Source organism: Miniopterus schreibersii, assembly GCF_964146895.1.
Source record: "Miniopterus schreibersii genome assembly, chromosome: 22".
Taxonomy (NCBI): domain Eukaryota; kingdom Metazoa; phylum Chordata; class Mammalia; order Chiroptera; family Miniopteridae; genus Miniopterus; species Miniopterus schreibersii.
In genome coordinates, this window is record NC_138124.1 from 11,584,221 (window position 1) to 11,600,192 (window position 15,972).

Sequence of the window (15,972 nt, forward strand, 5' to 3'; positions counted from 1 at the left end):
GGCACCTGTCCTCGGGCCCACCCCACCTGGGGGACAGGCATGTAACAGTTCGGGAGGTCAGTGCTGTGGCAGATGGCCCTTTGGGTGTGTAGGAATCTGGAGGGGGCACTGGTCCCTCCTGGGGTCGGGGATGTCATCTCAGGAGCCTCGAAGCTGCCCTCTAAGGACTCACGGGGCATCCGGAGGAAGGGGGCGCTCTGGGTGCGGTGCGAGGTGTGGTCAAGGGTGGGGGCGGGGAGGAGACGCCCCCTCCCCCGTGCCCTCAAAGCCGGGGTTCCTGCAGGAGAGCGGCTGTCCCCAGCGCGTGTCCTGTCCTTCACTGCACCCCACGCCCCCACCGACTGTGACTTTGTGACCAGGCCCCGGGGGCGGCGAGGGGAGGCCTCTCAGGTTGCGGGCAGGGGCTTTGGACTGGAGCCAAGCACTGTCTGCTGTGTCTCCACGTGGGGCCACCAGCCCTGCTAGGCTGATGGGCTTGGGGCTCCGGGTGTGTCTGCTGCGTGAGGAGCCAGCCTGGCAGTGAGCCGACCAGAGGAAGGAAGGGCTGGCTGTGGCCGCCTGTGTGACTGTCCCCAAGTAGATGCTGCTATTTATATCTCTGTAGTGTGAGGTCACACCAGCAGCCTCGACCTCTTGCAGATGAGGACATGAAGGCCCAGAGAGGGTGAGGGATGACCCAAGGCCACACAGTATCCATAGCCAGGTCGAGAGCAGAACTTGCGTCTCTGACTCTCCAGTTCACACCTGGGCCTGGATGTGGCCCTGATTCTAGCGGTGGGTCCCGTGAGGGGCTCCTTGGGGCCCCCTCCTTCTCACCCTCCTACAGGATGGACCTGACATGTTTTTATTGCTCTGGCAGCCCTGAGGCAGGTCAGCGCTGGGACCCAGCCAGAAAACAGGCTGCATGTGGCCTGGGAGCTGCCGGTGTGGGGGCTGAGGGAGCACCCAGCCCACATCTTGATGGAAAGGAAGAGACCCCAGGCCGGGGTGACCCGCCCACCCCCTAGCCGACATTCTGCCCCAGGGTGCAGGCCCAGAGAGCCCCCAGAACCCTCTTTCTCCCCACCAGGCCGTGGTTCTGAACTTATATTTTGGGTGAAGTGTTGGAGGCCAGGCTCGTGGTGGGATGGGAGGAGCCCTGCACTGGGGACAGCTCCACGAGTGGACACGCAGGGGTGCCAGCAGCCTGGGCCTGGCATCATATCCTGATCATTACTGCCCTCCCACATCACCACTGCCCTGAGCCCTGTGTCACCCGTGTCGGAAGAGGCAGGGCTGCCCCTGGCTCTCCCAAGCCTAGGTCCTCGCACAGATGACTGGGTCTCAGCCCCAGTGGGGCCGTCAGAGGTCTCCGGGGGTATCGGCTGTGACGTGATGCTCTCCAGGTCCCTGTGGGCCATCAAGGCCCCAGGCTGAGGGGTGGAGGCCGCAGGGACTCGGGGCAGGGCCGCATGAGGCCTTAGCTGCGCAGAGTTTTCTGGGGAAGGGCCTTTGGGCTGGATCTGGAGGAGAGAAGCCTCCCGTAGAGGAGTGAGAAGAGCATTGTTGGGGAACAGCTGGGCAGAGCCTGGCACTGGAGTGCGGGCGTGAGTCGTTTGGCCCAGAGATGAGGTGGGTTAGGCCTGCAGGGCCTGGGTGCTGGGCTGGGGTCCCAGGACAGGTTGGGGTGGTGGGTTCCTGCAAGCTTAGGGTTCTTTCCCTTTCCAGTCTACCCTGCCCTCCGGCCCCGCCGAGGCCTCCCCTGGATGGGTCTCTCAGGCTGTTTCCCTCACCCCACCCCACTGTCCCATCTCTGCAGCCAAGGGTGGGCCACGTGCCTGGATGATCCTCCCAGCAAGGACATCATCAACAACCTCCCCTCCGTGCTGCCCGGTGTCCTCTATGATGCGGACCACCAGTGTCGCCTCCAGTATGGGCCTGGCTCTGTGTCCTGCAGGGATTTGGACGTAAGTGTAAGTGTGGGGTCAGGGGTAGGACTCCTCAGCCTGTGGACGCCTGCCCTGGGCCTGCATGTGACACTCGCCGGGAGAAGCCTCAGGTTAGGTGGCCACAGGCCCAGGGCTGAATTCTGGGTGGACTGTCACCAACTGTGGGACTGTGGGCAAAGCCCCCCCCCCCCCCGAACGGATCCTAAGAGGTTAAACAAAACCTATGCTTCTGGGTCCTGGGGAAGGTTGCCTGACGTGATGGCCACGGGCATGTTACCCAGATCCCGTGGCTTCTGGCCTGGGCTGGAGTCTGCTCCTACCAGCAGAGCTGAACCTCGGGGTCCCCACAGCACCACATGGTCCAGAGAAGACAAAAGGGGCCTTTGAAGGTCCCACCTGCTTAGCCCTACTGTGTGCCAGCCCTGTGGAGGGGCCCCGGGGACTAGTGGGATATCGAGGGGGCACTGGAAGGGGGTGAGAGTGTGGCCCTTGCCTTTTTCCTGCAGAACGTCTGCCACACACTTTGGTGCTCTGTGGGGACCACCTGTCACTCCAAGCTGGATGCGGCCGTGGATGGTACCAAGTGTGGGGATAGCAAGGTAGGGGTGCCCCAGCCCAGCTGTGCAGGTGGGAGGGAGAGGCTAGACTTTGTGCTGTGTCCGTGGGGGGTTGGAGGTGTCAGCCCAGACCCACAGGCTGGCGTAGTGCTCTTAGCAGACCCCTGGCCCTCTCCTCCCAGCCCCCCTCTGCAGAATGGAGGTGTGGGGGCTCGATTCAGTGACTCTCCCAGGCATCTTCAGCTCAGAGTCAGCCCCTGGGCTGATTCATTCTCTGCTCTGCTCCCCTGTGGGGCCTGGGTCTTGGGTGACTGGAAGGGGACCTCTCCTACCCCTTCGATACTTCCCCTTTGTGCCTTTCCAGGCCTTCCACCCGCCTGTTTCTCACTAGGGTGAACATGACTGATAGGCTTGGGGTGGCTGCCCTACCTCCATGTGTCTCCGCAGTGGTGTCTGAAGAGGGAGTGCGTTCCTGTGGACCACCAGCCTGTGACAATGGACGGTGGCTGGTCCGGCTGGAGCGCCTGGTCCGCCTGCTCGCGGAGCTGCGGCGTGGGCGTGCAGAGCTCCGAGCGGCAGTGCACGCAGCCTGCGTGAGTGTGGCACCTGGCGCCGGTGGGGTCGAGGGCACTGAGCAGAGTGTCAACTGAAGGAACCTGGCTCTGTCCAAGCCTCCTTCTATCAGAAGCGTCCCCAGAGAGGCCGAGTCTGGAGTGTCCGGCCACCTTGGGTCACTTGTAGGAGTGTCCCAGAAGCTGACAGAGCCCCCCACTGCTGATCCATTGCAGAGAGGGGGACACCAAAGCCCAGAGGCTGGAGGGACTCATCAGAGGCCACATGACAAAGCAGCCTGGCTGAGAGGAGGGGACAGTGGTCAGGAGCTTAGACCCTGGCCTGAGATGGGTTCAGGGTTCAAGTCTCCCCTCCACTCCTGTGTGAGGGCCTGCTCACCCCTTGTCTGGGCCTCAGTTTCTAGAGAAGCTGCGTGATGGGGTCCCAGCAGTGCCCCTGGTGGGGCTGTGGCCAGGGGTACATGCAGCTAGTTCACGTGGGACTCAGGAAATAGGAGCCACTTGGTGGCATCAGAGTGGGTCTGAGAAGAGACCAGGAACAGCTGGGAGAAGTGGTCAGCTGGGGGGGGGGGGTGCTCTGTGACCTGGGCCGAGTGACTTCCCCTCTTGGGGTCTCAGTTTCCCCATCTGAGAGTGATGTGAAGATTTGGGGACATGCGGAGGCCCCTTCACTAGGCTTCCCTGGGGGCGTGGGATTCAGAGCCAGCCCCATCCAGGACTGTGGCCCTACCCCTGCCTCATCCTGACCCGCAGTCTGAGCTGGGATGCGGGTTTCAGGAGGGGCTTCCTCCTGACCTGGGTGGGTATGGTTGGTCTGCCCACGCGTGGGCTCATCAGGACACTGGGTGCCACGGGCTGGAGACTCAGAGCAGCCAGTGCTGGTCAAGTCCGCAGCTTGTCCCAGCCTGTCCACAGTCCCCTGCAGAGAAAGCTCCAGCCCCATTTTCTAGAGGAAGAAGCCCCAGGGTCACACAGGGCAGGTTGGGGGCAGTGCGAGCAGAGGCGGGCGGCAGGTGCCAGCTCTGAGCCCTGCCCGGCTCTGCCCACAGGCCCCAGCACAAGGGCAGATACTGCGTGGGCGAAAGGAAGCGCGACCGTCTCTGCAGCCTGCAGAACTGTCCCCCAGGCCACCCCACCTTCCGCGAGGTCCAGTGCAGCCACTTCAACACTGTGCCGTACAAGGGCCAGCTGCACAAGTGGGTGCCCGTGGTCAAGGATGGTGAGTCCTGAAGGTTCCCCGGGGCTCAGCCCTGGGCTGCTCCTCCCTGGCCCCCGGGGGCCCCCCCCTTGCTCCCGGGGTGCCCCCCCCTTGCTCCGCCTGCTGCTCGGCGCCTGGCCTGGCTGCCTTCTCTGCATGTCCTGGACGTGGTCTTCCTGGTGGCCCCCATGACCCCTGCCCTGTTGTCCCTCATGGCTCCTGCACTTGTGCCCCTAGAGGTCCCCTGTGAGCTGTACTGCAAGCCCACGAATGAGTCTTTTGCTGCGAAAATGCGAGATGCCGTGGTGGACGGCACACCCTGCTACCACGGCCGGGCCAGCCGAGACCTCTGCATCAACGGCATCTGCAAGGTGTGTCCCACAGGAGGGTCTCCGCCACTGGCCCTGCCCACGGCAGCCTCCTCCGAGGCCCTCCCCAGGCCCACCATTGGCTCCCCTGCTCTGCCGGTGCCACTGTTCAATGCGCCCCCTGCCCGCTCAGCAGTCCTGATACCCTCATGGCCCCCTTGACTCCCTCGCCCCCACTGGCTACCCCCCACTTCGCCCGCATGCATCTCGTTGAGGCACAGCCCTGGTCAGGAAACTGGAGCCCACGCAGTGGCTCGACCTCCTCCTGGCTGGGTGACCCCCCCCAGGAAGTGGTTTCCTGTGCGATAGAAAGGGGACCGAAACCACAGCACCAGGTTAAGTGAGGTCATTTAGTAGGTCTCAGGACCTGGCAGAGGGAGCGAGTGTCACCCTTTGCTCGCAATACTTTGTCTCACTTCCAGCAAGACCAGCAGCCTCACCTCTGTGCTTGTGTCCCAGCCACTGTCTTTCTGCTGCTCCTGGGAGGTGAAGCCACTGAGCTAGAGGCCTGGGCTCCAAGGCGGGGCCAGGGGGTGCTAACCCCGGGACCTGTGAGGCTGATTCCTGTCCACACTGGTCACCCATGGAGCGCTGGCCCCCCTGGCCACTGCCCCTTGCACAGAATCTGCCCCATGTCTCATCTCCTGCAATCTCACAACCTGCCTTTACGGCTCGGATTCACCTCCCCATTGCCCATGTGAGAAAACCGAGGCCGCATCTGAGAAAACCGGGGCTCAGAGAGGCAAAGGGGTTTACCTGGGGCCTCCTCCTGAGCCCCACACCCTAGCCCCGGGGGCCTCCCCTCTGTGTGTTTCAGAAGGTGGGCTGCGACTTTGAGATTGACTCGGGTGCCGTCGAGGACCGCTGTGGCGTGTGTCACGGTGATGGCTCCACCTGCCACACTGTGCGCAATACCTTCCAGGAGGAGGCTGCGGGCCGGGGTATGGGCAGGACCACCGGTGGGGGGACCACTGGCCCTTCCTTGTCTCCCCTTGCCCCCCATTGTCTCCACTGGGCAGAGAAGCCGAAGTGCTTGGTCCAGGATCCAAGCACACAGGACACTTGGCCCAGATGCACTGACCTGTCCCCACAGGGCATCCTCCTGCCCCACGGAGCCCAGGCTGGGCCGATCAGGCTTGTGGGGAGCTCTCAGCCCTTTCAGAGGGTTATTGCCTTGTTATGAAGCTTCAGAGACTCCCCACTCCCTCAGCTCAGGGTGTTCTGCATACATTGTTTAAGTGTCCACTGTATACCAAGTGAGGGGGACGTGGAAGTGACGCGCTTACAGTCTGACAGGGTGACAGAACCTTTTAGCCTCACAGACACAGCAGAGGGAGGCCCAGAGGGCTGTGAGAGCGCAGAGGGAGGTCAGGGAAGACTTCCTGTAGGAGGTGGCAGTTGAGCTGAATCATAAAAGACTCAGACAGCAGAGGCACGACCCATGGACCAAAGAGCTTGTGCGAAACAAAGCCTGGGGGCAAGAAGGCGCCTGCCCGGTGGGTCTGGGGCCTGTAAGGAAGGCAGAGTTGCCTTGGGGCCTTGAGTGCTCACCCAAGAAGCTTAGATTTTATCCCAGAGAAGCTGCCCAGCACAGTGGTTGAAGCTCAAACCCTGCAGCCTGGTGCACAGCCGAGCAGAACCCTTGGGCCCCATTCTGTGCCTCAGCATCCCCACCTGCAACATGTACCTATGGCACAGGGTTGTTACCTGGGTGAAGCACTTAGAGCAGCCCCAGGCATGGGACAGACACTGTGAAATAAGAGGACAAACAGCCTGTGTGGAGGGAGGAGGGTGTTACAGGGGCTCTCATGGTTGGAATGGTGACGCTGACCCTGAGTGTAGGGCATGGGCCAGCTGTGCGACAAAGACCAGCTCAGGTGTCTGGGACAGGGCGATGGGACAGGATCAGAGGACCCCTTTGGAGGTGTTGGTGACCTAGGACAGATGTAACCATCTGCCCCCAGGGAAGCTCAGAATCTTAAGCCAAAGGGGGGGTCCTTGGCGTCAGCAGGGTGGGGGGTGGGCGTCGGGGAGGGAGGGGAGGGAGCAGGTGGAGGCGGCCTACCTGCTCATCTCTGCACAACCCCGGCCACCAGAGTACGTGACTGTGGGGCTGATCCCAGCCGGCGCCCGGGACATCCGAATCCAGGAGCTGGCCGAGTCGGAAAACTTCCTGGCCCTGCGGAAAATGCACTCGAATCAGTATTTCCTCAATGGCTGCCGCACCATCCACTGGAAGGGGGACTACGAGGTGGCAGGCACCATCTTCACGTATGAGCGCATAGGCAACTGGGAGAACCTCACATCCCCTGGGCCCACGGACCAGCCCATCGTGATCGAGGTGCCCGCCTCCCAAGGCCCCGGGTGGGGGCTAGGGGCAGAGTCCAAGGGCCCCGGGCCCCCTGGCAGGAGAAGGCCCGGCGCAGTCACGGAGCCCGGCTCTGGCCTGGCTGTGCTGCTGGGGCCTCTGCCTCCGTTTCCCCATCTCTGAACCAGCCCTGGGTCCCAGGGGTGGCGGGGTGGGCTCCTTTCCTTTAGGATGGTCACTCTGGCTGGGTGGAGAGGCTGCCTTGTGCTCATGGGCCCCCCTGCCTCCCAGCTACTGTTCCAGGATAGCAACTCCGGGGTGCGCTACGAGTACACCATCCAGCGGGATGCGCTGCCTGAGTTCTCCTGGGACTATGGGTCCTGGAGCAAGTGCACGGTCACCTGTGGCACAGGTGAGGATGGGGCCTTAGTCTCTGGGCAGGGATGCCGGCTTCAGCCTCCAGGTCACTGCTCATTGAGCCTGGGGTTTTGCTTCTCCGAGCCTCAGTTTCCCCATCTGTAAAATGGGGCTATCGATAGCCCGTCCCAGGTCTCCCTTGGACCTGCAGGCTAGCAGCAGCGGGCACGTGTGGATCTCTGGCCGTGGGCCAGGCACAGGCTTAGCCAGCACATGTGTGACCACATGTCATCCACACACCCAGGCTTGCTTCCAGACAGCTGTTACTGTTACTCTCATGTACAGATGAAGACTCTGAGGTTCAGAGTGGCCAAGTGAGCTGCCCAAGGCCTCCCAGCTAGGAAGCCCCAACCTACCGAACCTCCACATTCTGTTCCTCCTGGGGTGGGGGCAGTGGGGGCCTGCTCTGGGTGTGGCCATGTCTCTGGGTGCCACTGAACCCCACGGCCACCCCCAGGCATGCAGAGGCAGAGCGTGTTTTGCACCGAGCGGCAGATGGGGCCTGTGGATGACAGATACTGTGACCAGGAGGACCGGCCGGATGACCGCCAGAGGAAGTGCAGCGAGGAGCCCTGCCCTGCCCGGTAAGCCCACCCTGCCCACTGCCCCCTCCCAGGCTTCTAACCCCCAGGAACAGGCCCCACATCAGGGGAGCAGAGGGAATGGGCTCTTACCCCCTCTTTTTTTTCTTTGTTAATCCCCACCTGAGGATATTTTTCCATTGATTTTTTAGAGAGAGTGGAAGGGAGGGAGAGAGACAGAGAGAGAGAAACATCGATGTGAGAGACACACATCAATTGGTTGCCTCCTGCACGCATCCCAGCTGGGGCCAGGGATCGAGCCTGCAACTGAGGTACGTGGCCTTGGCTGGTATCGAACTCAAGACCTCAAGACCCTTCAGTCCACGGGCTGACGCTCCAACCACTGAGCCAAACTGGCCAGGGCATCTTAGCCTCTCTTCCCAGGGCTGAAGCCGCAGCCCCAGGCTGCCCCCACCCCAGCCTGGGACGTCCCTGCTCACTTGTATTTGGGTCCCCGTGTGGGCACAGGTCCCCTGGGGTTAGGTTAGGGCTGTGCCCTGTCACTGGGCTTTTGGGGGAGGCAACCTAGACTTGGAGCGCCGGGGACACGTCCCCTGGGTTTAGGCCTGACCCTGCCTGGACCCTGAGTGCCTGGGAGTGCAGCCAGCTCCAGGCTGATGCCACTGTGCCCCACAGGTGGTGGGCAGGCGAGTGGCAGCCGTGCTCCCGATCCTGCGGGCCTGGGGGCCTCTCCCGCCGGGCAGTGCTCTGCATCCGAAGCGTGGGGCTGGACGAGCAGAGCGTCCTGCAGGCGCCCTACTGTGACCACCTGCCCCAGCCTCCTGCCGAAACCCCGTGCAACGTCCATGTGCCCTGTCCAGCCACCTGGGCTGTGGGGAGCTGGTCTCAGGTGAGCGTCAGGATGGGAGGGGCCTGCCCCCAGCTCCACTCTAGGTCTCAGGCTGCAGGGAGGCAGAGCCCCTACTGCTGGGCAGTCGGGGGGGACCTGGGGCCTTCCAGGTCCAGCCCATCCCCATACCTTGGGGACTGGGATGCCCTGGTGAGCCACAGCCACCAGCCACAGTCTGGAGCTGGGCGGTGCCAGAGAGGGCTGGTGATGGGACCTGAGCTCTTGGCTGGAGGGCCTCACCCTGGGTGTCCCCTGCAGTGCTCTGTGACTTGCGGGCTGGGCATGCAGCTTCGAGCTGTCGTCTGCACCTACGACACCGGCATTCCCTGTGACGAGGCCCAGCGGCCAGTGAGCCAGGCGGCCTGTCCCTTGCAGCCCTGCCTGAGGGCCCTGGACACCCTGGACCCTGAAGGCTCTGGCAGCGGCTCCTCTAGCCAAGAGCTCTACAACGAGGTGGACTTCCTCCCCCCCCGCCGGGCCCCCCGCCCTTCGCCCCCGGCGCCCCCCGAGCCGGCCAGCAGCAGCAACGCCATCACAGAGGAGGGCCCCGAGCTGGGCCCGCCGGGCCCCGCGTTCGTCGATGACTTTTACTACGACTACAACTTCATCAGGTTCCACGAGAACCTGTCAGATGAGGACGAGCCCTCCGAGGAGCCCGGCCCAGAGCCGGCGGGCACCGGGGACTGCACCACCCCATCCCTGAGCAGCTCTGCCCAGCCCCCCACAGAGCCTCCTGGGGACAAAGAAGAGGGGCTGCCGGGACATTGGTCCCCTGCCCCTTGGCCCAGCCAGGCCGGCCACACCACGCCCCCACCGTCGGAGCAAACCCCCTGGAACCTCCTGTTCAACTTCTTGTCTGAGGAAGACGCCCCCACGGGGGCCCCAGACCTGGGGCTCCCCAGCTTACCCTGGTCCCCCGCTTCTGTCACTGAGACACCTGGGAGCCAAGATGAGTTCCCGGTGGGGGAGCACAGCCCAAGCCAGCCGCCCCCTCCGCGGTGGGAGACCACCAATGAGGTTTCTGAGGACGAAGAGGAGACCTTGGGTGGCCCAGCGCCCCACCTGCCCCAGGCTCCCGAATCACCACCGTTGTCCCCCACCAGCATCACCCACTCCTCTCCAAGTACTGACTCCGTGGAGCTGGGGACCTTCCTTCTGACAACTGCCACTGGCCTAGGGCACAAGCCTTGGGTGAGCACCCCGAGTGCGGATTCCTCTGGCCAGCCCGAGGTGCCCCCAACCTCAGTGCTGTGGTCCACACCAGCTGGGGACAGGCCAGCCGACAGCAGCAGGGCCCCTGAGGCCTGGACTCTGCACCCCTTGGACCAGCCACTGACCAGGAATGCCAGCTGGGAAGTAGGAAACTGGAGCGAGGCAAGTACTGGTGGTGGGGGTGGGGCGGGACAGGACCTGGATGCCTCAGTTTCCCTTTTGAGTGGTGGGGGGTGGGGCGAGGGGTCCCACCTCTCTGTGTCTCTGGAGTCCCTGAGGCCCTTCCCTGACCAGCACAGGAAGAGTGGGCACCCATGAGGGACGGCTCATGCTTGAATGCCCCCAAGGACAGGGAGCTCACCCCAGACAGCTGTGTGGGTGGAGCAGCCTCCTAGCACTGCCCCAGGCCCCTTGCTGCCTGGCCGGGCCCAGCAGGGTTCCCAGGGTGCGGCTGTGGCCCTCCCACCTGGCTGTCGCCTCTGGGCTGCACCCTGTTCTCTCGGGGCCTGCAGGGGTCTGAGCAACGGAGCCCAACTGCCCTCCGCCCGAGGATCCCAGATTGTCCCTGCAGCAGAAGAGAGCTCCAGTTCAGGTCCCTAATATTGGTGGGGGGGGGCAGACGGAGGCCCAGCGAGGACCCCAGACTTCCTTACCAGGCAGGACAGCTGGGTGCCCTCACCCGCGTCCCCTGCCAGCAGGCACAGTGGTGCGGAGGGGATGTGACTTGTCCTCACCGGCTCCTCGGGGAGGTGGGGGGGAGCCCGTTTTGCTGAGGAGCGTGCACCCCTCTCCCCGACGGCTTGGCGGGCTGCGGGCGGGGGGAGGGGGTCTGCGGCGCCCTCACGCCCCCGCCCGCCCCCAGTGCTCCACCAGCTGCGGCCTGGGCGCCTCCTGGAGGTCCGTGCGCTGCAGCTCCGGTCAGGAGGCCGACTGCGTCCCCGAGGGCCGCCCGCAGCCCGCCCGCCGCTGCCACCTGCGTCCCTGCGCCACCTGGCACGCGGGCAACTGGAGTAAGGTGCGTGAGGAGGGCGTGGGGGGTGGTGGGTCCGAGCTGCGGCCTCTGTCCTGGCTTTGCACCTCTGCGGGGTGACCCTCCCCAGGCCGCCCCTTGTGCACCTTCACCTTTCTCTCTGTGCGCCCCACTCCCCTCGGGGACCTCACTCACCCACTCGCCTTTCTCCCCTCTGGCCCATCCTGGGTCCAGCCCCAGCCTGGCCTTGGGACTTGGGGGGTGGTCCCAGGCGGGGTGTGACCCCCCGTTGCTGGGTCAGGGCCCCGCATGCACGTGCGCTGTGTCCACACGCCTGTCCCTGGGCCCGCAGTGCTCCCGCAACTGTGGCGGAGGGTCGTCGGTGCGGGACGTGCAGTGCGTGGACACACGGAGCCTCCGGCCCCTGCGGCCCTTCCACTGCCAGCCCGGGCCCGCCCCGCCGCCAGCCCGCCAGGCCTGCGGGGCCCAGCCCTGCCTCAGCTGGTACACCTCTTCCTGGAGGGAGGTGAGGCCTGGAGGTCTGGGTGGGGTGGGGTGGGGTGGGGAGTGGGTGGGGGGTCAGCCGGCCCAGCCCTGCCTGACCCCTCCCCGGCCTGTCCCCAGTGCTCCGAGGCCTGCGGCGGTGGGGAGCAGCAGCGCCTGGTGACCTGCCCGGAGCCCGGCCTGTGCGAGGAGGCGCTGAGACCCAACTCCACTCGGCCCTGCAACACCCACCCCTGCACGAAGTGGGTGGTGGGACCCTGGAACGAGGTGCGTACTAGGTGCCGGGCACCCTGTGGTCACTGCAGATACAGTGGTGGCCCCAGGAGCTCCTGACCTGCCCGAGCTGCATCCTGCCGGGGAGAAGTGGCGATGCCCGGGAAGGCCTCCGGGGAGGGGAGCTCAGAGTCCAGACCTGGGGGAGGCCGTGATGTGAAGGGGCGTCCGCAATGCAAAGTCCTGAGCAGCAGTGACAGGCCTGGGGATGGTCAGGGAAGGGGGGGCCGGACACCCTCCGCTGAGCCTGTTTGGAGCTCAGAGGGTCAGCACTCTCGGCCCTTTTTTCTCTGGCTGCTGAGTGACTCTAGGCTCTGTCTCCTCATTTGCAAAAGGGGGTCGTGAGGATCCCGTGAAGCAACCTGGGCACAAGGTTGGCACACATTAAACGTGTTTGAGGGCTTTGTAAAAGCAGCAGACCCCAGCTGGGAAGAACTGAGCCTGACTCAGGAGGGTGGCCGCCTCCCTCCCTCCCTCCCTCCCTCCCTCCCTGCCTCCCTGCCTCCCTGCCTCCCTGCCTCCCTGCCTCCCTGCCTCCCTGCCTCCCTGCCCGAGACTGCAACTGGGCTGGTCCCATCCCCAGGGAGGTGCTGCAGGCCCCCCTTGTCAACCCCTCCGAGGGTGCAGCAGTGATGCCCAGGAGGCAGTGGGCCTGGGGAAGAGGGGGCCAGACCCTCCTAGGAGGCAGCAGGGGTGGGGCTGGGAGCAAGGAGAGGCTGTCAGGCCTCGGTTGCCCAGCCCCCACCATGAGGCTGGAGATGGGAGCCCACCCCCTCCTTCCCACAGTGCTCGGCCCCCTGCGGGGGTGGTGTCCAGCGGCGTCTGGTCAGATGTGTCAACACCCAGATGGGGCTGCCCGAGGAAGACAACGACCAGTGTAGCCACGAGCCCTGGCCTGAGAGCTCCCGGCCGTGCGGCACCCAGGACTGCGAGGCTGCTGAGCACCCACGTGAGTGTCCACACCCCACATAGGAGAACCGGGGAAATGGGAAACCATCAAACTGTACCCCCTACAGCAATACTGAGCGTGGGGTGCCACGTGGAAGCCTGGGCTGTGCTGGGACTGGATGGGGGTGTGTGTCCAGCTTTCTCAAGTTCGGTAGGCATCCGGCAGCAGCCTCGACCCCAAGTTGCTGTGTGATCTCAGGTGATCTTCTCCCTCTGGGTCCCAGAGTGAGGCCAGGGGTGTCCCTGAGACTAGAGACCAGACCCAGGTAAGCCCCTGTCCCCAGCTATGGCCGGAGTGAACGATGCCTCCCTCCCAGGGTCCCGCTCACTCCCTGCTTCTGGGCCAGCTGTGTCCTCCTGGAGGAAGGGCCCGAGCCCCAGAGGTGGTTCTGGACACACACACACACACACACACACACACTTCCTGCAGCTTAGACACCTGCGGTGCTGAGCACAGGAATCTGGCCTGGCATCCACCGGGGCTCCCCTCCCAGCTGTGCGGCCTTGGGCTCCACTTCCCTCTCTGGCCTCCACTTCCCTGACCATAAAGAGCTGACAGCCCCCATCCTTGGTGGGTGGGGGGAGCATCTCTGAGGACTCAGGGGTGAAGGGCTCAGGAGGTCCTCAGGGAATGTGGGCATCTTCCCTAGAAGCTGCTATCACCCCATCACAATGTCAGGAAGCGGGTGTAGGGCTATCTGTCCGTTGAGGGAACCCAGCAGCTCATGAGTCTGTCCGCTTTTTGTCCCTGGCTCCTAGGACAGTCGGTAGCCCTCAGGGCCTTGGGATCTGCCCCAATCTGCCTGAAATCCCAGCAGAAATGCCACCCACCCGGCCCCTGCCCTCACCCTGCCCTCGGCATTCATGTAACCAGCCTCAGTGCCTCTGCACTTGGCCCGAGCTTGCTGCTGACGCCACAGCACTTGCCTCCAGGGCACCATTGGGTCCCTGCCCCTCTCAGCCCCTCACGCTGGTCTCAGGGCCTCTGGGGAGCTGGGCAGCTATGGTTCCAGGCGGCGAGGGTCAGCAGGGGCGAGCACTGAGGCCTCTGGGGCTGGAACCAAGGACAAGGCCTGGCCCGGGAGGTTTCTGGGTGGCTTTTAGGGTGGTCAGGTGGCTGAGCCACCAGCTGCCCCAACGGAGGAGTTTCCAGGCTGGAGCCAGGCGGGAGGCATCTTGGACGCTGACACCCCGGAGTCCCCAGGATATTCTGATGGTTTGTGGGGTTGTGTGGCCGGATATCAGGAAAGGCCAGGAACTCCGGGGTGTGAGGTGACCCCAGCGAGGCAGCTGACGCCATGGAGGTGGGGCACTGACAGAGGGAACCGCCACTCCCCCGACCCCAGAGGTTAAGGGGCCTGCCCTGTGTCACGCAGCAGGAACGGGACACGCGTCTGCAGACGTGCTACTGGGGAGCTGCTGCCCGAGGCCGGGGTGGCGGAGCCCGGCCCCCCGCCAGCAGCAGCTGAGGGCCGTCAGCAGCGCCGGGGGCAAGGTCAGGGGGCTGGAAGCGAGCTGCTTCCCAGAATAGCTCCAGCGAGCACAGGCCTGGGCCCCAGACAAACCAGCCCCCGCCCGCCCCTGTGCTGCCCGCAGGCTGCGAGCAGGACCGGCTGCCCTTCGGCCTCTGCGACAGCCTGAGCCTCCTGGGGCGCTGCCAGCTGCCCAGCATCCGCGCCCAGTGCTGCCACACCTGCCTCGCCCGCGGCCACCCCACGGCCACTCCCCGCTGACCGCGCCCTGGCCGGCGCCCCGCAGACAGATGGACCACTGACAGCCGCACAGACCTCAGTGCCCGCCGCCCCTCCCTTCGCGCCCTCCTGGTGCTACCCTGGCCCCCCCGCAGCGGGCTGGGGAACCCCCTCAGAAAGGTATTTTTTTATTCTAACGGTTTGTGTAACAATTATTATTATTATTATTATTATTTTATAATTATTATATAAACGAGCATCTACCGAGTCAGAGCGTGGCCTGGTTTCCGCCTGGATGGGGGAGTTTGACGTCTGAAACTCTGCCCCCACCCTCCATTCTCCGCCTGAAACGCCGCTTGTCCTGGGGAGAGGAGACGACAAGCGAGCAGGGAACTGGCCCACGTGGGCGGGAGGCTGGGCGAGGCTGAGGCTGCTGCCTGGAGGAGGCGTCTCTGCCCCCTGCTCAGGCCCCCAGCCCCCCCCATGTTCCCCGTGTGGTCCTCAGATCCGAGTTTCTCAGGGATGGGGCCGCCCCCCATCAGCAAGGCCTGTGTGTCACCTGCAGGGACTGCCCCCCCCAGGCAATGGGGGGCTCTGTGAGCCCCTTGGGCTCATCTGCACCAATGGGTAGAGGGAGGCATTCCTTGGGCTTTGTCAGCTCTGGGCCAGTTGACCTTAGCCCCCTGGGGGGAGGGGTCAGAAGGAGGGAAAGACTGGCCAGTCACAGCCTTCTTGCCCCACTTGTCCATCTCCTTCACCTCGGTGCTCGGGGGAGAGGGGCTAGGCCGGTCCCTGGGGTCCCTGGTATCACTCCAGGTGGCCCCAGGTGCAGCCCCTCCGCCCCCCAGGTGACACTGACCTGTGGGCCAGCCACCTGGTACCTGCCCCCCACAGCCCCTTCCTGCCACACTCACTTCCCTGGAGCCGGCCTGGTGCACACCCCAGGGGAGGCTTCGAAGGATCCTGGGCCCTGGTGGGGGCGGGGAGGCGGGGGAGGGGCTACAAAACATCCTCGGGGCCCAACCCCTCCTCCAGGAAGCGGCCTGTGCAGGCCCAGGCTCCCCTGTGCCCAGGAGCCTGCTCACAAGTCACCCCCCTTCTCTCTCCATTTGGGAACACTGAGGGTCAGAGGGGTCCAGGCCCCCCTGCACCCCCCTGCCATGCGTACCTATCTTCAGGGGACACCACTCACACCCGTTCTACGTAATGTGTATGTGGTGGCCTGAGGGTGCTCACTCTGGGCCCTGTGGACACTCGTGGCTGGGTGTGTGTTGGGGACAAAGGGGATGTTGAAAATCACTCACTGGGGACTGAGACCAGAGGCTGAAGCATCAACTGTGTCTGTCCCAGAACTAGAGGAGTGGAGGGCAGTGGCTGTCCCCAGTAGGAACAGGGTGCTGTTGGGCCCAGACGCTCTTAGATCTCACATCGCCCCATTTCAGACCAGAAGCCGAAGGCTCTGAGGGAGGCGACCGGCTGAGGCCACGCACCCTGGCCACACGGGCCGCCAGCCCTACCTCCCGCTGAGCTCGGGGGCGTCCCAGGCCAGGCAGGAAGATGACCCTGGGCAGGCCCCACAGCAGCTGGGACAGAGG

General features: G+C 64.5%; 1 protein-coding gene across 3 annotated transcripts in view; it reads left to right on the top strand.

Moving 5' to 3' along the window:
* The window catches only part of ADAMTS7 (ADAM metallopeptidase with thrombospondin type 1 motif 7), a 28,222-nt gene extending 13,577 nt beyond the window's left edge, over positions 1-14,645 (top strand). Inside the window, exons 9-24 of one of the 3 annotated variants that reach the window (XM_081124453.1) lie at positions 1,799-1,952; positions 2,435-2,527; positions 2,933-3,078; positions 4,107-4,276; positions 4,493-4,626; positions 5,441-5,564; positions 6,720-6,964; positions 7,223-7,343; positions 7,806-7,932; positions 8,566-8,779; positions 9,038-10,153; positions 10,854-11,006; positions 11,314-11,487; positions 11,586-11,732; positions 12,525-12,687; positions 14,283-14,645. In XM_081124453.1, coding sequence (XP_080980579.1) covers positions 1,799-1,952; positions 2,435-2,527; positions 2,933-3,078; positions 4,107-4,276; positions 4,493-4,626; positions 5,441-5,564; positions 6,720-6,964; positions 7,223-7,343; positions 7,806-7,932; positions 8,566-8,779; positions 9,038-10,153; positions 10,854-11,006; positions 11,314-11,487; positions 11,586-11,732; positions 12,525-12,687; positions 14,283-14,419 — 3,418 coding nt within the window. In that variant the 3' untranslated portion in view covers positions 14,420-14,645. Of the gene's footprint in view, positions 1-1,798; positions 1,953-2,434; positions 2,528-2,932; positions 3,079-4,106; positions 4,277-4,492; positions 4,627-5,440; positions 5,565-6,719; positions 6,965-7,222; positions 7,344-7,805; positions 7,933-8,565; positions 8,780-9,037; positions 10,154-10,853; positions 11,007-11,313; positions 11,488-11,585; positions 11,733-12,524; positions 12,688-12,885; positions 12,972-14,282 lie in introns of those variants that run through there. The other 2 variants (XM_081124454.1, XM_081124455.1) reach the window with 2 other exon arrangements.
* The last annotated feature ends 1,327 nt before the right edge of the window (positions 14,646-15,972 follow it).